Consider the following 20,560-nt stretch of genomic DNA (forward strand, 5'->3'; position numbering starts at 1 on the left):
AAATTTTCATATAGTCCTTGTAAGTTTTCGAATTTGAATTCAGGCAAGATGATTGGTAGTGTAAAAATGTATTTAGGAGTCTACCTTCTAAATTATTGCCCTTGAAATAAAGTACATGCTCAAAGAATGGGTTGTGAAGCTAACTAAATTTATTTTTTAAATTTCAAACACACATAAGATAATGTTAGGGATTACTGGCTGTGTTATCAACTAGGGGAACTATCTTTTGCTTGTCATATAAAATTAATTCCTTTTTTTCATTAATAAAAAATCAAAGATATTTAAGTGTGAAAAATTTCCCGTAGCTAAAGACACTTGCATGATTGAACATGCAAATCTTCATGCTGCTCGTTTTATTTCATAGCGATGTGTGCAAACTATTAAAAATATCTTTGGAGCTAAATGGTTTATTTTCTTCATTGACAATTAATCTTTTCCTTCTTAATTTTATTAATGAAAGAAAACTTTGAGATGAGAAAATAATACTAGAGTATATTGAACCTGAAATATCAGAAGAAAATTTTATTAAACAAATGAGTGGGGTTACAATCATCACTTCAAAACAGAAACTAGAACACAAAAAGCAACAATATCCCGCTAGGAACAGGTTGGAAAATTTGGGGACAACAGTGGTTTTGTTGCAACGGAGGAGGGATGAAAGGGGAGAAGTCGAGGTTTGGTATGGGGGTGTAGGGTGCACTAGTGGTTAGAATAGAGGAAGTGTGGAAAGGGGGGCTTTGGTTGGAATTGGGAGTGCAGGAGGGCTTGCTAGTGATTGGGAGTAGGCCTATTGGGTAGTGGGAGGTGGCTGGACAGAAGGGAAAGAAGGGGGTGGCTGGCGGCTTGGAATAGGTTGGTTAGGGATGAGCTAGTGGCTGGAACTATAGGGAAATAGGGAAAGAGAGGGTTTGGGCCGATGGCAAGACAAAAAATGAAGGAGAGCGGGGAAGGGAATCAACAAGGATGAACACCGCCTCGGCGCATGGTACTACCATAGTTCCACCTGTCCTCGAATGCACTTCTAGCAAGGGGAAAGCCTCTAGGTATAAATCTGAAATCAAACAACAAATAACCTCACCCTATACTCAACAAACACACATATAAATTGAGCCAACTAGGTGGGAAATGAAAAAAAAGGAGAAAAGTGCATGGGGGTAATTTCTGCCCCTTACAAAATTGGTTCAGCCTTCTGTTGGACAAGAATCTTGCCTTGGTTCAACCAGCCAGCTAGAGCATCTCGTCAGTTTTCCGGGATTGAGGTAGCTTCTACCTTATTCGTGAAAGCTTTTGTATCCTAAAAGAATGGTACCAAGTCATCGATATTGAACATAAAATACACAATGTAGTCCCTTGACAGGACTACCTTGTTGGTGTTGTGATTTATTTTCTGAAGTCTTTTGAATGATCCAACGACTCTATTTTTCAGTTTCCTGAATGGTTCTATTGGAAATTTCTCCTTCGGCCGAATCCACGTGAGGTATCCTTCTTGAAACATCACCTTTTTCTTGGACTTGTTAGGCTGTGTCTGATATTTGCGGTTTTTCTTAGTAATCTCTTTTTCAACCTCCTCGTGGAGATTTTGAATATTGTGAACCTGTTCTTTGGTATCCTCACTGATTTTTGATGTCGGCAGGAGTAAAACCAACTTGAGTAGCGTGAGCGGGTTGCACCCGTACATAATCTTGAACGAAGTACATCTTGTAGTTTGACTCACATACTAATGGTATGCGAACTCAGCTTGAGCGAGAATTAGTTCCTACTGCTTAATACTTTTTCTTATGAAGCACCTCAGAAGGTTTTCTAGGCTCCTGTTTACTACCTCCGCCTGACCAACTGTCTGTGGATGAGCTGTTGAATTAGAGATTGGTGCCTAACTTTTCTCACAATGTCCTCCATAAGATGCTTAAAAATTTGACGTCTTTGTTGGAGGTGACACTGCTGAGAAATTTGTGTAATCTCATGATCTCTCCTAAATTCAAGTTAGCGACATGAGACACGTTCAACATCTGTGGCAGGGTACGAAATGTGCCATCTTCAGGAATCAGTCCAATACAACCATCATTGAGTCCTTGTTCTCTGCGACCTCAAGAAACCCACCACGAGGTCCATGCTGAAGTTTACCCACGGTGCCTCCGATACTAGTAAGGGAGTGTACAACTTTGCATTCTGCCCTTTGATCTTTGCTATCTGATAAATCTTGCATTTTTTGATGTGCCTCTCTACATTTCTTGTCAGTTGGGGCCAAAAAAACGCTCTCTTTCTAGTGCGAGTCTTGTCCATGCAAAAATATCCTGCAAGACCTCTGCTATGACTCTCCTGAACAGTTGCTTCCCTCAATGAGCACTTGGGAATGCACAACTTATTCTGCCAGAACAAATACCCATCAGCTCTGTTGTACTGCTCAGTCAGTTTCTCTTAACTTCACTCTTAGACCTCCTTAATGTCTTTGTCTGCCTCGTACATGTCCTTTACTATCTGAAACCCAACAACACGATCAACAGGTGACGACAGCTTAGTGTGTCTGCTATGTGGTTTCGACTCCTCACTTTATGCTAAAGCACGAACTGGAATAATGCTAAAATTCTCGCACGTAGTGTGTCGACCCTCTATATTTTTCTAGCTGTTTAGGAATTTTAAGGTTTCTTGATTTGTAATCAGCATGAAGTCACTCGTCAGCATGTAGTAGCTCAGTGCTTGAAATCTCTTACCACATAAAACTTTTTGTCGTATGTTGAGCACTTCCTGCTGGAATCATTCTTCTTTTCACAGAAAAAGGTGATGGTGTGGCCTCCCTGGCTCAACCTTTCTCTTATTCCCACTCCAGATGCATCACTCTTTACCTTAAATAGTTGGTTGAAATCTAGTGATGCTAGAAATGGTGCCTGGATCACCTTCTTTTTTAGGGCATCAAAGCTAGTTTGAGCTACAAATGCCCATGCCCAAGTGAACTCCTTTCCTTTTAAAAGTTTTGTCAAAGGGGCGCTGATGGTGTTGAAGTTCTTGATGATTCGCCTGTAAAGTGATGCCTCGTGAATTCTGTTAGCTCAGGGAACTTCTGTGGTGCTGTCCAGCTTTTAATGGTCTCGATTTTGGCAGGGTCCATCTAAATGTGGGCAATGAACACAATATAACCCAAAAAACATATCATGTATTTCATGAAGTGACACTTCTTCGAATGAGCGTAATTTCTCTGCTGGCAATACCTCGAACACTTCTCTCATGTATTGTAAGTGATCCTACTCAGATTGGCTCTATATATGAATGCCGTCAAAGTAGACCACCTCAAATGTCTCGATGTGGGCCCATATTACTTGATTCATCAACCTCATAAAAGTGTTGGACGTGTTTGACAAGTTGAAGGACGTAACCGTTCACTCGTATAGGGGTGTCGTGGAAGTAGTTTTTCTTTCTTGGCCTCATCCGCGTATATGGTCATACCCACTGTGCAAGTTAATCTTGGAAAGGATGGCTTCACGTAACTAGTCCAGGTGACCGTCTAGGCGAGGTATGAGAAACCTATAGTTGATGATGATCTTTTTGATGACCTTGTTGTCCTGCACATGCGCCACGACCCATCCTTCTTAGGCACCGTCAAGGCAGGAACAACACATTGTCTGATACTCTCTGGCTAGCCCTATTGTGACCAGATCATGTGCTCGTCGTTGTAACTCGTATTTCGCATGTCTCAATCTATAGCCAGGCTGATCCAACAACACTACACCTAGTATAAGATCTATGTTGTGCTTAATGTCCTTCAATGATGGTAACCCCTCTAGAAGGCTGTCGGGGTTCACATGTTAGAAGTCTTGTAGTGGTGGCTGCAGTAGTGCTGATATCTCCCTCTCCTCCTCTGCTCCCTTTAGGAGGACTAATGCCAGTGCCATAGAAGCGTCCCAGACTGGCTGTAGGAAGGTGGCTCGTGGGACTAATGCTTCCTCTGTATTGGCTTTGCCTCTTGCATCCTTAACAAGCAATAACACATTGTGTTTTCCATCTTTTTAAAGTAGTACGTATTATTGAAGCCATCATGTTGAGTCTAAAGGTCGAACTATCAAGGCCTTCCCGATAGAATATGGCAGGCGCCCATCAAAACTACATCGCACCATTGTTGCTCCTGTAGCTGAGCCCCACTAAAAAATTTGACCAAACACTATTGATCCATGTGTATCTCGTTTCCTTTCTAAAACTAGGTAAGAGAGTAGGATTAGAAATGTTTCTGCGTGGCAAATCCTAATTTCTTCACAATTAGGGTGGACACCACATTTTAGCACTTCTCACTGTCAATGATTAAGCCGCAAACTTTGCCCTTTACCAAGCATTTGGTGTGAAAGATACTATGTCTCAATCAGGATTGATCTCGCTTCTGTTTTGACTGCAGAACTCGTCGTATGACTAGCAATTCTCCATCGTCCTCTTGAAGCTAAAGTTCCTCCTTCGAGCTATCCTCTGAGTCCTGGTCCACTTTCTCGACGATGCTCTGATCCGTGAATGTGACCGCTTGGCTTGTGGGATATTTGGATGCTATGTGCTTGTAGCCCTGACAACTAATATACTTTCTGACTAGTATTGTACTGGAAAAGTTGTCTTTCTTCTTTTTCTTCTCACTCTGATGTGGCCTTTTATTTCCCTTTTCTATCTTGCTAGCTGCTCCCGAGGTGTCTTTGTCTGTTGTGGTAGCTATAGGTGACTATCTAATTGAAGGTTGTTGCTTGAAGGACGACCGCTTACTGCTCTGTTTTTGTTGTTTTTCCATTTTCAAGGCTAGTGTTTGAACATCCGCCAGCTTCCGGTATGGTTGTAGCTGCACCACTAATATTGGAGGGATTTCACTTGTTTTGTAATATTACTAAGAGACTAGTTATTTTCTCATCAAAATTTTAACTCTTTGAGGTACAAGTCTTTGCAACCCAAGTGAATTAATGCAGTACATGTCATCTATGTTTGTCCTTAAGTTTGAATTTTTGTTCTTTTCAATAATATTGCCAATAATTTTCTTTTATGTTAGTTATTGGTGGTTAAGTTATCTTTTGTCATTTATAAGTAGTTTTGTGTTTTTTTAATTGTTGAAGTGTAATTTTTCATCAAGAGTTTGTTCTATAATTAATGCTTTGGGCTATTTAAATTTTTATGTTTGATGTTGCCATAAACAACCTTTTTTAGGTATTGTATTGAGCAAAGTCCCCTTATTTCAATTATGAAGCATTTTCTGCTCTTTCGATCCATTCATTTCCTTCTCTTTTCAAGTTCTTATTTCCTTTCATCCGTCAAGTTCTTTTTCTTTGTGCTCATCATCACAGGATTTGTTTGAGTTTTGGTGAGATGCACAGTTGATCTCGGGGCTTGAAGCCTTTGCAGGTCTAACAACAACAACAACAAAGCCTTAATCCCACTGCGTGGGGTCGGCTACATGAATCCTTTTTCTCCATTGCGTCCTATTTAGTGTCATATTTTCATTTAGTTCTAGTAAATTAAGATCATTTTTAATATAATAAGCCCAAGTCTTCCTAGGTCTGCCTCTACCTTTGCAGATCCACTTACTTAAAATATAGGATCAACATGTAACATTTGGGGCAGTTGTAGCTGTTTGAAGAAGCTGTCATGAAGTTGCTGTTCAGAAAGCTACAGTTGCTTTTACAAAAAAATTTTATTTGAAAAAGTCATACCTCGCACAACATAGCTTTCTGTTGCAGTTTTTTGAGAACGTAGACAAAACACAGTTTTGCCAAACAAGAAATATTATTGCGCGACGCCACGCCGCCACCTTACCGCCGCCCCAATCGCGCCCTTAGCTTTCCCTTTGTTTATTTGATGCTTGATGCAATTCTCTGTTTAAATTTGCGACAGAAAATGTATAACATTATCTCTATTCTGTCATATCTTCCTTAATTTTTGAGATCTTTGTTGACATTGTATGTATAAAATAAATGTTATATCTGCAACGTTAAACTTCTTTTTTTGTTGTTTTTTTGCACATCATTCCTATTTTGTGCTGCTGCCTATCCCATATACTTTGGAATGTTTTATTGTGCTTTATTGGTTGTTTATTTACTGTGCTAAAAAATTTTAATACAGGTTGATATTATTTTGACTTTTTATGGATTATGCTCACATTTAGTTTTTTGTATGTAGGATAACTGTGCTGTTTGTAAAGCTGATACTTGTGGGGCAACTGCTTTGTCCTCTGCGGCTGCTTGTAGTGATTTGTATGGAACTCAAACTATTGGTGTATATGGAAGAATTCGTTGCTGGAAAGCAGTATGTTAGTTTCTGTTATTTCGTATGTAACAGCTTCTATTTTGCTATTTAATTTTTACCTTGACTTTTTTTAAACAGGTAGCGGTACTTCAGATGCTTGAGAAGCAAATGGGTCCTGACTCCTTTCGGAAGGTGGTTGCTTAGCTATTTTTTTCTCTCTAATGTTTTAGGAATTTAAATATAATTTGAACAGTTCCAAGCTTAAAAAATAATTTCTTTCATCAATTGTATATGCAGCTTTTTTAAACATACTTGTTAATGATACTTGCTGATTTAAGTACTTGATTTTAGCCTATTGTGTAGTTTTTCATACAATTTATTTTTTACTTGTAACTTATCATTTCAATAGCAATTGTTGGATGTAGCATATTGATTCTTCTCTCATAATGCCTAAGTTATTGTTTTATTTTTTCATTTTGAAAATGTCCAGATACTCCAAGTCATCATTGAAAGGGCTCCAGATCCGTGCCGCTCCACAAGGGCTCTTAGTACAAAGGAGGTTAGCACATGTCATCATTTTCTGCTTTTGTGATAATGCATTATTTATTCTGTATTACTTCAGTTTGAATTGGTCGGTCTTTGCACATAAGGGATCAACCAACCTATAAGCTCTTAATCTAGCTATGCCATCGGTATTTTGTTTTGCTGCCACATTTGGCAGCTATATTATTTTCACTGCATTGAACTTTAGGCGGCCTTTTAGCTATCTGATATAAGCTTGTGCGCTATTAGGCGGTCATTGTGTGTGTGCTTCATGCTGACTTCTGTAAATGTTATAATTAGTAATTTTTTCTAGCATAACTTTTTTTAGCTCTGGAACTGTTTTGGCTATTTAATCTATTCCTTTTAATTGAATTTGCTGTGAAATTATTATTGAAGAAGTTTTCAAAGGAGCTTTTCTAGGTTTAAATAATTAGTAATCCATTTAGTCAAATTTCATTGACTAGTTTACAGGTTAAATATCTCTTTCGAACTGTAATGACTCATCAACATGTTTATAGGTTTAAATAATCCCCTTGCTTATGGTTTGGGCTAAATTGTTATCATATTTGATCATTCCAAATAGGAAAGAACATGCTTGAAGGATTAACTTCGACTTTGAGGGGAACTTATTGGTATTCCTCTTGATACGATATTACTTGATCGCATGATCACACACCTTGCTGGCCTTACTCATATCTCACACATTATGCACCATTTCTCTTGATATGATATACATGAATGGTTTAGCTCATTAATTTATCTCATACTTCTTTCTTGCCCGTAGAAGCCAAATCCTAACCTTTCCACATTTCTCTAAGCAATGTTGTCACCCCATGTTTGTTCTGTGTGACATGTTTCAACTCCAATTATGGGTGTAAATGAGCCGAACACGAGCGAGCCCACACTCAGTTCGTTAAAAAATACCACTGTTTGTGCTCTGTTCATTTATATTTCGAACAGAAAATGTGTTCGTGTTTGACTCTTAATCTTAACGAGCAGAATACAAGTTGTTTGTGAAAGAGTCGGTTTGACAACTCTTGACACGCAACCGTAAGATATTAATGATCGAGGCAAGATTTAAGTCTTATTAGTTATATTTAAATATTATTTAGCTATAATTTAATATATTATTATTTTATTTTTAAAATGACTAAATTTAATTGATTATAAATCTTTGTAGGCTTATGGGCATATAAAATTTTTAAAAAACTACCCATTAAGATATATATATATTCAGAAAGCCCAAAGGCTAATGTATTAATTAGAAAGAAGGATACAGATAGATATTGTGGGAGGGTCCAAGCATGACACCCTACCCACACGATAATCACAAATGATTGCAAAGCGAGAAAATACAGAAAAATGAATGAGAGACCCAAAGAAAAAAATTAAAAAATGTCAAAATACATAGTATCAGGTAGCTAGAGAGTGACTCAATTTTGCCTTATCTCTGTCTCTAGTTCTGGGGAAGGAGCCAGCTAATAAATTGATAAGATGAGTGTCATTGTCATTGGTAACCAATGTATCATGCAATAGGTTCCTGAGTTCGAGTCAGACTCCATTCTTCTTATTCCTCCTGGAATAGATCTGTCATTCCTCATCCGAGGATTGACTCACCTAATCAGTGGATTGGTCTAAAGTGTGCCGAACATGTGTAGTTATTGAACATCAGAAACAATTATTTCTTGTACCAGCTGGTCTTTTATTGGATCAAAGGGACACTCTCATGTGTCTTGACATGTGAGTATTCTTTAATAGCAGTGGGTGGTAAAAACACGATTGGATCTGTATCTATTGTCTGGTGTTCTTCATCAGAAACTGCGGTGTTAGAAAGAGGATCAGATTGCATCTTCTCAACAGGGATGATATGTGGCTGATTTTTAGCGATATCCGACAGATGGAGATGCAAGCGATAGCAAATAGTAGAACTGTGACAAACATACTACAATGAGAGCAATAAAGAGGGTGTTGTTTTATTTTAGCATTTTGCCAATAACCGTTGTGAGTGGTTCCAATCCATACCTCATCCAGAGCTGGTTGAGTGATATCCTTCTCAACTAAAACACAAGCCCCAGAGGGTCTGGTGACAACAAGTGTAGGACAATCAAACTTGAGAGGCTTACCGTAAGCAGTTGCTAAAGAGTAGAGAATTTTCAAGTTGAACAGATGTAGTTTTAACCTTAAAACTTTATCCAATTAGAAATGATAGAGGTCTCCTCTTCTGGATCAAAATCATGAGTCCACTTTAGAATTTTCATATAGCTGTTGTCGATCTTGATAACTTTTCGGGAAAAAATACGAGTGTAATCGACATCGTGAAATAACTGAATAAGTATATGTCGACTGTCAAGTTAACCAATATTCGAATTGCCTAACAACTTTCTAGCATCAATATCTTTCCGAATGATAAAAAAATTTTCCCATTAGAGCAAAATGCTAAGAATACGCAAGAGTACTGGTTTCAACATCTTTGAAAATAAGAAAACGCTTCCCATTTTATTTTACCATGCTTTTTAATGAAAGTGTGATCACCATCACTTTCAAGAGCCTTGTGGAAAGATTGTAGACCACTGCAGGACTTGCCAATACTAAAACCAGTCTCTGAACCTGAAAGAGGAGCACGAGTAGGAAAAGGAATGTCGTCGGCAAGTGCAGTTACATAGCAACAGATCGTCAATGTCATCTCCATTGACAACATGGTGTCTGTCGGGCAGCAAAGCAAACAATCACGTCGTTTGGAAGGAGATAACTACAAAGGAGCTGCGAGAAGGAAGAGCCGTCGTCTATGGAAATTAGATTTCGTCGGCATGAGAAGTTATCGACTAAGGGGGACGACACCAAGCGATAACGAGGGCGAGTGACATCGACTACGGGTGAGACGTCGTCGAGTAGAGACGATGCGAGCCGTGACTACGAGGGCAAGCGTTGTCTATTGCGGGTGACGTTGTCGATTAAAGAGACGACACGAGCGAGCATCAACGACAAAGACCATTGCGAGCGAGCGTCGTTGAAAAAGCTACAAGGGAGTGAAAATATCGTCGCGGAAGACGACTAAGAGAAAGTTAGAAAACGAGGAATAAGCGTCGATAATCACCAACGAGCGAAACACTGGCAGAGCCCACTGCCGCTGCCGAATATATTTAAGAGAAAAAGATACATATAAATTGTATGAATGAGTCCGAAAGTAGGCACCCAACCCACGCGGTACAATACACACAAAAAACATAAAAAGAGAGGGTACATATAAAATAAAAAAAACCCAAACCACCAGGGCGCGAAAGTAGTTGGGGATGACACAATTTAGTAATGAATCTGCCTTTAGTTCTCAGAAGGGAGTCAACTAACAAAATGGCGAGGTGCGTACAATTATCCAAAGTAACCAAAGTATCATCTATTAGATTCCTTAGCTCAAGTAGTTCTCCATTCTTCTTCTTTCTCCTGAAAGTGTAAACCTGTCATTCCTCATTCAAAGATTGATCATTCGGATGAGGTGGTAGAGCTGTAGCAGAAGGATTGCCATCCGTTGTGCCTGTAATAGTTTCTAGTATATATGTAGTATGTGTTGTCGCCTCTACACCAGATACTTCCTGAAGATGGGGAGCTACAAGTTTCTCTTGATTATCAGTCCGCACACTATCCTTTGTAGGCATGGATCCTTCAGTTTTGTTTTCAATAGGGTTTGAAGTTGTAGGTTGCCCATTAGAGCCATCCAACATCACATCAATCACAGAAACAATAATAATATTGTCAGGGGGGTCCACAAGAGCAATTAGATCAGTCACCAAATCCTGTTTTGTTGTTGTTTCCTCCCCCAATTGGAGCAGATATGTCCAGAGCAGTGGGGTTAGACCCCTCCTTCACTTGAACTTTAGATTTCAAATTAGGATGGAGCTTGTGGCATTTATCAAGGGCATGCCCATACATCTTACAATAGGTACAATAAGGAGGTTTGTGTTCCATTACGATTTGTTGCCAATATCCATTATGAGTTGTGCCCAACCAGATTTCAGTAATATCTGGTAATGTAATATCTTTTTCCACAAGTATTATGACCACAGAAGGTCTATTTGGTTAGATTGAAAGCGGGTAGATCCAGCTTCATTTGAAAGTGGGTAGATCCAGCTTCATAAGGTCCACAAGTATGGTCTCAATAGAGTAGAAAACCTGATGATTAACAAATGACAATTAGAGACTAGGTAGACTAAACCATACATGTACAGTGAGAGTTTCATGATTTCTGTCAAAATCAGGAGACTACTTGAGTAACTTTATTGACTTGCCTGCAATATTAAAATATTTTTTGGAGAAAATCCTGGTGTAGTGTTCAACCACGATTAATTTATCAAGACATATCTCCCATTCATGAGTTCTACTTTCCGTTTGTCTACCAGTTTGAGATCATCAACACTATTTCTGATAACTTTCTTTCTAATAAGAGTTATTTTTCAGTCAGGGTTGAAATTTCTAAGTCATAAAATAGTGTTGTATGTATATATATATATATATTTGTGAAAGGAGCACTTGTGGCTCCCTACGTGTTAAATATAAATAAAGATTACAAAAGGGGGAGGGGGTGGATCCTCAGTCTATAACTCAAAAATAAAAAAAAATACATTAAAGACACACTCCTAGAGGTTCCACCTCGCATAGTACAACCCACACAAAAAAAGAGAACCGAAAATTACAAGTATACCCCAAAAAACAAAGAAACCAAAAACAAGTATACCTAAGCAGTGAGCAAATGACAGACAGAAAGAAGGAGAAGAGACAAAAAGGTAGTTTCATAGCAAAAGCCTCGGTCAGCATTCAAAACTCCCTACTGGGTAGACCAAACAACCAAGCAGCTCCAAAGTGAATGATAAAACAGGGAGTGAGAGCAACATCCAAGTAGAGCAACCAAAAAAGGGAGAAACAGTTCCAGGCAAACTACTTGAGAAGAGAAAACAACAAAGTACAAGTAAAACAAAAGGTGGTAGTAAGCCCAAAAGAGTATCCATTATCTTCCACAAACTGAGCAAACAGAAAGGTTAATGTCTTAAATAAGGTATATCCAGGGAATCTCCAGTAAGTAAAAGTTGGAGAGGGGAGGGAGGATAAGCCAATAGAAGGTACATCGCCTGCATGCCTGGCTAACCAGGCAGCGAGTGAATTTCCTTCTCTGTGAATGAAACTCCATTGAACGAGCAGGTGGCAATTGCCAATAAATGCCTTAATATTTTTAAGTACACAAATAATATCCCATTGGAGCGGAGAAGCACCTTCTAACATCTCATAGAGCAAGTTAGAGTCAGTTTCCGGAGTAAACATATTGAAATTGAAGGATAAAGCCCCAACCACCTAGTCAGGAGGAGGAGGCTTCCATCTAACCAAAGGCAGTCTTGGTCTCCTACCTATGGGTGTATCAGAAGCAGAAGCCTCTAGAGCCTTAGAAAAATAGGCCAGGATATAGGAAGCAGTGATAGAGGCAGTAGGGGGGAGGAAACATATTTATGGCTGTTCCTAGCAGGCCATAGAAACCAGAGAACCACCAGAGGGAAAGCCCAACGCCAGCATAGGACTTCCACTCCCTTAAATAGTTAATCAAAGTACCACCATGAGTCCAAGAAATACCGTAATATAAACCCAATTGATTCCAAACCTTTAAAGAAAAAACACATTAAAAAAAGATGTCTATAACCTTCCTCATGATTCCTACATAAAGAGCACATGGAAGCTAATCTTAAGCCCTTAAGTTTCAAAATATCATCTAATGGGAGCAAAGAGGAGAAATAACGCCAGAGGAAAAAAGAGATAAAAGGGGAGAAAAGTTTATGCTAAATCTAGGAGCCCCAAAACCAATCAGGGAAAGAATGCATCTTTTCATATATCATCTTACAAACAGACTGAGAGGAAGTCTTTTGCCAAACCGGATAGTCTCTGTGGGTAGGATGAGAAGGAATTTTAGATATTTGCACAGCATTCAACTCCCCAACCAAAAGACGCAGTTTAGAGAAGTCCCAAACTCCTTGTGTAAAGAGGTCAGAGACAAGCAAATCATTAGTATGAGTTGAATGTGTGTAATCCAAAAGAGTAGGCATTCCCCAATTATCATTCCAAAAGGAGATGTTCCCCTCACTAAGTCCCCAAAAAATAAAATTTCTAGCAGTAGATCTGGCATTCAAGATGTCCTTCTAGATCCGAGAGTCTCCCACCCTCCAAATCACCTGGGAAGGGTGGGAAGAAGTACAATTTTTTTGATGCATAAAAGAGGCCCATATGGAAGAACCCTCTCTAAACTTAAACCAAAGTTTACACATGTTAATCTCCATAATTTGCTTCATAGTTTTGAAACCAAAACCCCCAGCTTTTTTATGCTTGCAAATTTTATGCCAAGAGGCCCAAATTTTCTTAGCGCCACTTACAGCCCAAAGGAATTTGTTGAACAACCTCTCCAAAACCTTCAGTGCACTTTTCTTAGGATTGAACACTTGCAAAACATACAATGAAATGTTTTGAAGAACACTGAAAAATAAAGTCAGCCTTCCCCCATTTGAAAGAGAGACATTCCTCCAGTCTGTGATTTTATGTTTAATTTTGTCAATGACATCATTTATTTAAATATGCTTTTTCCTACCCTTAATCAGATTAACCCCGAGGTATTTTAAGGGGAGAGAGGTTAGCTGATAGCCAGTGTAAGAACTCCCCCAATTAGCAATAGAGTTCCTAAAATTCTTGCCAAAATAAAGCGGGCATTTCTCAGTGTTAAAAAACAAGCCAGAGGGGTTTTGAAAATCATTTAAAGTTTGGATTAAACTTTTGATAGCAGCTTTGGAGGCATTAGCAAAAATAACAATATTATCAGCATAGGCTAAATGGGAAACTGAAGTCTTAGCCTTGTGGGTGAATTGAGTGTAAGGATGTAGCAATTGAAGACGATTTATCAATCTAGATAAATGGTCAAATGCTATGATGAAGGCAATAGGGGAGAGGGGATTCCCCTGCTTACTACCCCTTTTACTAGATAAAAAGCCATATGAGTTGCCATTAACCAATACACTGTAATGGTTGTTGAACAACCATCTTTTAATGCTCATGCAAAAACTAGCACTGAGCCCTCTAGCAACAAAAACATTGATGATGAAATCCCAACTGATTATATCAAAGGCCTTCTTGATATCCAGTTTAAGAACCACATTACCACCTCTACACTTCCTGTCAAGGTCTTCAATAATTTCTTGAGCCAACATGATATTATCAGTAATGTGTCGGCATTTAACAAAGGCTGATTGTTGGGGGGAAATAATGGAGGAAAGGTGAGGTTGTAAACGGGCCACAATCAATTTACGTATGACCTTGGATATCACAGAAGTGAGGGAGATATTTCTAAAATTTTTTTTATCAGTAGTTTTGGGAATTAAAACATTCATAGCAGCATTGAAACATTTACCTGGATCTTCTCCTTGAAAAAAACTTTGTATAGCCAAAATTACCTCTTTTTTATGATGTCCCAACAAGATATATAAAAAGAAGAAGTAAAACCCTAAGGAGCAGGAGTTTTATAGGAGTGGATAGCCTTAAAGGCAGAGAAAATTTCAATCTCAGTAGGAGGATCAAAAATGGAGATGGATGCCACAAGCTCTTTTTCAGCAGTAAAGAGCTCAGAATCAAGTGGAGAAACCTGAACAACATCAACATAAAGATCAACAAAGTAATGAGCAGCATCAAAGCCAATTTTATCAACATCAGTGAAGACAACACCATCAGTAGTGAATTTTAAGTATAGAATTTATGTTCCTTCTATGCTTAATGGTAGCATGAAAATATTTGGTGTTACGATCCCCATTGGAGAAATGTACATCATTGGCCTTTTGCCTTAAGAAATCTTCTTCAACAGAAATCTCTTCAAGGAGTTTGTGGTGAGCCTGAGCCAACTTATCAACTAGAGAAGGATTGCAAACAACCTGTGATTCCAACAAATCAGCCTCCTGCTGCGCTTGTAAAACTCTAGAGTGGACATTGCCATTTCTTCAAAGCGGATGCCACTTTTTTATGCAGATGCCACAGTACAAACCATGGGCAGCCACTCATCTCAGTGCTCCAAACTTGTTTAACCAAACACAAAAAGAAGGTGTGAGAGGTCCATACATTGAAGAACCTAAAATGTGAATGGGCTGATTTAGAGTGAAATGCCATGGTGAGCAAAATAGGATTATGATCTGAAAGAGCATGATTTAGGTGCTGCACTTGGGTGGTGTTATAATACTCAAGAGAAGAAGAGTTTCCCAAAAATCTGTCTAGCCGTTGCATAAGAAAGTCTCTCCTCCAAGTATAAGGAGAGCCAGAGAAACCTAAATAAAAAAGGCTAGCTTCAGTAATATGTTCACAAAAACGATTAATATGATTGGAATCAGCTCTAGCACCGCCTCTTTTCTTCGAAAGAGATATGATCATGTTAAGGTCACATCCAACAAACCAATTGTCAGTAATAGAGACACCCATATGGATGAGTTTCTGCCAAAGTAGAAATTTATCCTGCAATAAAGAACTGACATAGACAAAGGTAGTCCACCCGTAGAACTCCTCCGAAGTATAATAAACAAGAACAAATTGCATATCATCCTCAATGATGCTGAGTTGAATATCCCTCTTCCAAAAAAGCCAAATTTTGTTGTTCTGATTGCTATAATGTTGTTAACTTTTGAATTTTTTAACTATTTTATCCTTTTGGACAGACACCAAAGGTTCCAAGATAGCAAATATGACAGGTTTATGGACCTTACATAGATATTTTAAACGATTAAGAGAGTGGGGGCTGCCACTCTCCCAATGTTCCACACCAAGATGTTAAGTATTCTGACCCATAACACCCCTCCTAGTGATCCTAGGGGGAAGGTGCAGGTGCTCTCCATTAGAATGGTATGTGACATCAATTATGTTAGAGGTTTTCAAATGAGAGAGCTCAGACTTCCTTCTGCCTCTTTTCCTACTATATTTTTGGATGCTCCATTCGGATTCCAAAGCTAAAGTAGCATCAATAACATGATCCAAAGGCTGAGAAGCCCCAACAAGAGCAGGGTTAGAGGTGGAGGGTTAGATTGTAAAGTAGGTGATATCTGAGAAGAATTTGCAAGGGGAACTGCCTCCATGGGTAAGTCCTCAGAGACAGGTGTATCATGAGAGGTGGAAGAATTATTTATCGGGCAAGGGGGGGTGACATCAAGCGCTTCATTCGCATGTTCAGCTCTCAAAACAGGTTCAGTATTTGAAGGTGGAACAAACTAAGGTGAAGGAACTGAAGGACAAGGTGTCCCAGACACCAAAACATCCTTAGCATTATTTCTTCCAGAGGTATTCTAAGTTCATATATGCTCAACAATAGGATGAGGCATGGTAATAATCTTTTCCACCAAACTGGACACATTTGGAGCAGACAACGGAGGGGCTCTCTTGTCACTCCTAATATCAGCAGAGGTAGTTTGACCATCGTTTTTCTTCCTTAACTCTGGATGAAGGTGAAAACACTGTGTCGAGCCATGACCAAACATGCGACAATGGGAACAGTAGGAAGGGTGTTTTTCAAGCATAACCTGTTGCCAGTAGCCATTATGTACAGAGCCTATCCAAACTTATTAGGTGGTGGCAAAGTGACATCCCTTTCAATTAAGATTCGTGCCATGGAGGGCCTTGGTAAATTATAAGTCTGAGCATCCAACATCAGAGATTTACCAAACATTGCAGCTAAAGAAAATAGGATCTCATGATTAAAAAGATGCACCTTCAAACCAGGGAGCCGAAGCCAAACAAGAATAAACAGACAGTTTTGCTTGGGGATCAATGTTCGCAGTCTATTTAAGGACCTTTGTCAAGACATTTTCAAAACGTACGATTCTACGGGCAAAGATTTTAGCATAGTCCTCCTCATTAGTAAGCTGAATCAAAACTTGTCTACCATCCAGAGGCCCAATTTGCCAACCACCGACCAAGTTCATGTGCTCAAAATGTTTATGAAGGAAGTCTAGCTTCGGAACCCCATAGGCAAATTTACCAACAAGATGAAAACGACAAGAAGAAGCATGTAAGTTGTTCTCGGAATCAGAGAGGAATAGGGCAAGTTTGCCCCCCTTCTTCCCCTGCTTTTTGATAAAGCTGTACTCCCCTCCAAGGATTATAGATTCAAAGAAAGCAGGAGGACAAACTGTTGTCCTGCATTTCATCTGCAAGAATCAACATCCAAATTTTCCTCTACTATCCCTCATCTTCCTCATCTTTTGCTCAATGCTTCATCCTGCGAACCTTAAATGTTCCTTCTGTTGTTACAGTAACCATACTCTATCTTCTAATTTTTCTTTTTCTCATTATGTTTATTCGCTCATTCACTAGCTTAATCTTTAAGGACACGTCGATTCCACCACCGCTCTCCCTCTGAACTTACCTGTGCACCCTCCTCTTAAACCTCTCCTTTGGTTACTCATTATGACCCTAGCGGATTCTTTTGCCTATGCATGTTTATGTTAGCCAGCATTAGCATTTCAAAGCTCCTCTCTTTTTTGAAGGCGTAAATCATATTTCAGCCCACAATGAAAGCTGCTTGGTTGAGCCCTGAACCCTTTTTTACAATGTAAATCGTGACCCACCTTACTATGTCATTTGCTGGGATTTGCCCATAGGGTTTCATACATCATGAATCATGTTGGGCCATTATTGCTTCTGACGAAGTATTCCCCATTTTCTTATTGACACTAATAATTATTCAAAAATTAGTTGTCATCCTTTTTAGCTTTCACCTTTCCGGCTGTTTAAAAGGCTTAACATTTTCATAACTGATCAAAATTCCCTCGATTATAATTTCATGAACGCTGGTGATGGAAACTAAGTTCTGAAATTTATGGCATATTTAATGAATGCATCTTTATTATCATATTGTATTCTAACTTTAAATTTACTACAATTTTAAGTACTTTTATTTAATTTTAAATGTTTAGACTATTTAAGAAACGGTGATCTAGGTGCAGTCAGATAGCACATGCATTCATGATTCATTTTGTGCAGAGACCAAAATATAATTAAATTACAAAACTAATGGTTCTGATGGTTGCTTATAATAAAATGACTAGAATCAATTTATTGATTATAAAAGTTCTTACATATGAGCTTCAACCAAAATCTGTGAATTGCTAAATTGACAAAATTAGCTTGTAGGATCTCTTTTAGCTCCCATCACTTTGAACAGTGCTTTAGATTCCGTTCCTTTTATTCTTTGGCAAGAATTGATTGCAAGAAAAAAAAAAGAAAAAGAAAAGAAAAAAGAACGAGTCTTTTTTCCTGGAAACCTTGCAAAAGGAAGAAGATAAATGAATTAATAAAGAAATAAATAAGAAGATAAAAACACAAACGTCATATATAATACTAGATAGAATGGGAGAGAGAAGGGGGTTAAGATGGACGGTAGGAAACCCTAGGAAAGAACTAGTGTTAGACTAGCTCTAATACCAAAAGATACTGGAGTTAACCCAAAAAACAACATAACACAATTAATTATTGCTAAAACTTTAAAAGGAAACACAACGAGTTTCTTAAAAATGGTAATAAAAACACAAAAACAAAAGAGCCCTTTAGGTGAGGATGGAGGTGGTGAAGCCGGTTGTACAGCGGATTTCAGGTGATTTGGGGGCTTGCGGCAAGATTTAAGGTTGCTAGATGGGGGATGACAACATGTTGCGGTGAAAAGGAAGGGTAGTGTCGACAGGTGGAGGTGTAGGAATGTGGGAAGATATTAGGGTTGTGTATTGGAGGATTGGCAGCAGGTGGGGATTGTAGGAGAGGGTTGACGACAGCAACATGGGTATAGGGGAAGTCTAGTGACTGCTGGATTGGCTGTGGGTAGGGGCTGCTGCAGCTGTAGGTGAGGGTGGGGCTGGCGGTCGTAGAAACCAAGAGAGGTGGTGGAAGAAAATTAAACAATGAGCAGGGAAGGGTGTAGATGTGGGGGTAGATAGAGATCGTCACCACCTTAGAGCATGATATAGTCGGAGCACCACCTGTTCTCGGATGCAATCCTAACAATGGGAAAATGCTTAGAGGCAGGAATCTGAAATCAGAAAAAAAAAACTGATGCTAAAACAAATAAACAACATATATATATATATATATATATAGATATAATTATTATTAAATATTTAATATTTTTCCCTTGGTCGGGAGAGAGACAGGTGCGGTAGTTCCTGGCCATTGAAATAGCCATGGCCGGCCCTTGTGCATGGGATCCATGCTAGACCGGTTGGATAAGTTCAACCAAGCCAAGGCCCGTGTCAATTAGCCATCATTAAACACAGATATTGATACTTGATTGTCTAGTACATGGTAGGAATGACTGGAGAATGAGAATACATCAAATTTATGCTAACTAAATTGAATTAATCAAATATGATGACGATGAAGCTATTATAGTTGAAGATAATGTTTATTTTTTCTCCTTGTCATCGCCATATTGCATGCAATTGCTGAAACAATGCTGATAACTTTTCACATTTCCTTGTTCTACCAGTTTTTTGTGTTTGTCCGGTTTGGTTACTAATTCTTACATTTTCTGGCATTCAGTTCAGGCATCTGGCAAATAAAGTTGGGAACCTTGAACGGCCATTTCTTAAGGAATTTTTTCCTCGCTGGATAGAATCTTGTGGATGCCCCGTATTAAGGTTTTACTTTTCTGCTTACTTATTTTCTTTTGAGCTCTATACATTGATAAATTATTTCTTAATTTTTAGTTATGGTTTATTTAAAGAATGGGGCTCTCTTATAACAAGAGGAGGAACATGGTTGAATTGGCTGTCCTGAGAGGATGCACGGTAAAGGTTGGATCTGTTTCTAGTAGCAATCCATGTAATGAAAGCCAAGACAGTGATGTGGGTTGGCCTGGAATGATGAGCATCAGAATTCATGAGCTTGATGGAACATATGATCACCCAATTCTTCCCATGGCTGGGGAAGCTTGCCAACTACTAGAGATACAATGTCATTCTAAGTTAGCCTCTAAAAGAATTCAGAAACCCAAGAAGGCTTCTAAAGCTGATGGATCTGATGATAATGCGGATACTGCTCCTAGTCAAGATATGCGTACGAGGTAATTGCTAGAGCTTTTACGTATCTCTGCTCTGTCTTTTGGTGTTCAATTTTTGTTTAAGGAGTTGGTAAATGAGTTTCTCTGCAGTATGGATTCTCCCTTGCTATGGATCCGTGTGGACCCTGAGATGGAATTTCTTGCTGATGTTGATTTTCTTCAGCCCGTTCATATGTGGGTAAGCAAATGCCCATAATAATTAACAATACAAGAAGTTTGGCTTTTCTGTTCTGATATTATTCTGCAAGGCCCTTGCACGGAACTTTCCATATGTAGCTTTACCCTCTCTTTACTTCTATTTTGACCTGTAAACACTTTTGTTTATTGGCTACGCTATATTAAGTTTTTTTTCCCCTTAGTTTTTTGTTATTTTTTCTTTATTTCCACAAATACTTTTCATTTGTTCGATCCTTGTGCAATAAGTATTGATGATTGCAATTATACTAAGTTCAATATGTGGTATTTGTGTGCTTTGCTTGATGCATTATATTTTTTTCGTCGTTTCTTTATTTAGTTATATGCTTTTTTCCAGATCAATCAGCTAGAGAAAGATAAAGATGTGGTTGCTCAAGCACAAGCAATTGAAGCACTGAAAAGTCTGCCTCAACTTTCGTTTGCTGGAATTAATGCTTTGAACAACTTTCTCAGCGATTCAAAGGTTTTGTATTGCTGTTTGAATGCCATGCATTGGTCCTTTTTCTTTGTTTAACCTGTTGACTAACTGCT

At 38.7% G+C, this 20,560-nt stretch overlaps 1 protein-coding gene across 3 annotated transcripts in view; it reads left to right on the forward strand.

Moving 5' to 3' along the window:
- LOC110023122 (transcription initiation factor TFIID subunit 2) overlaps positions 1 to 20,560 on the forward strand; it is a 126,476-nt gene that overhangs the window by 45,218 nt on the left and 60,698 nt on the right. For all 3 annotated transcript variants that reach the window (XM_020722372.1, XM_020722371.1, XM_020722374.1), the window contains exons 9-15: positions 6,130 to 6,255; positions 6,334 to 6,387; positions 6,686 to 6,754; positions 19,315 to 19,412; positions 19,499 to 19,837; positions 19,925 to 20,012; positions 20,367 to 20,492. In XM_020722372.1, coding sequence (XP_020578031.1) covers positions 6,130 to 6,255; positions 6,334 to 6,387; positions 6,686 to 6,754; positions 19,315 to 19,412; positions 19,499 to 19,837; positions 19,925 to 20,012; positions 20,367 to 20,492 — 900 coding nt within the window. The remainder of the gene's footprint in view (positions 1 to 6,129; positions 6,256 to 6,333; positions 6,388 to 6,685; positions 6,755 to 19,314; positions 19,413 to 19,498; positions 19,838 to 19,924; positions 20,013 to 20,366; positions 20,493 to 20,560) is intronic.

The sequence above is a fragment of the Phalaenopsis equestris genome, unplaced genomic scaffold (assembly GCF_001263595.1).
Source record: "Phalaenopsis equestris unplaced genomic scaffold, ASM126359v1 Scaffold000212, whole genome shotgun sequence".
NCBI classification, from domain to species: domain Eukaryota; kingdom Viridiplantae; phylum Streptophyta; class Magnoliopsida; order Asparagales; family Orchidaceae; genus Phalaenopsis; species Phalaenopsis equestris.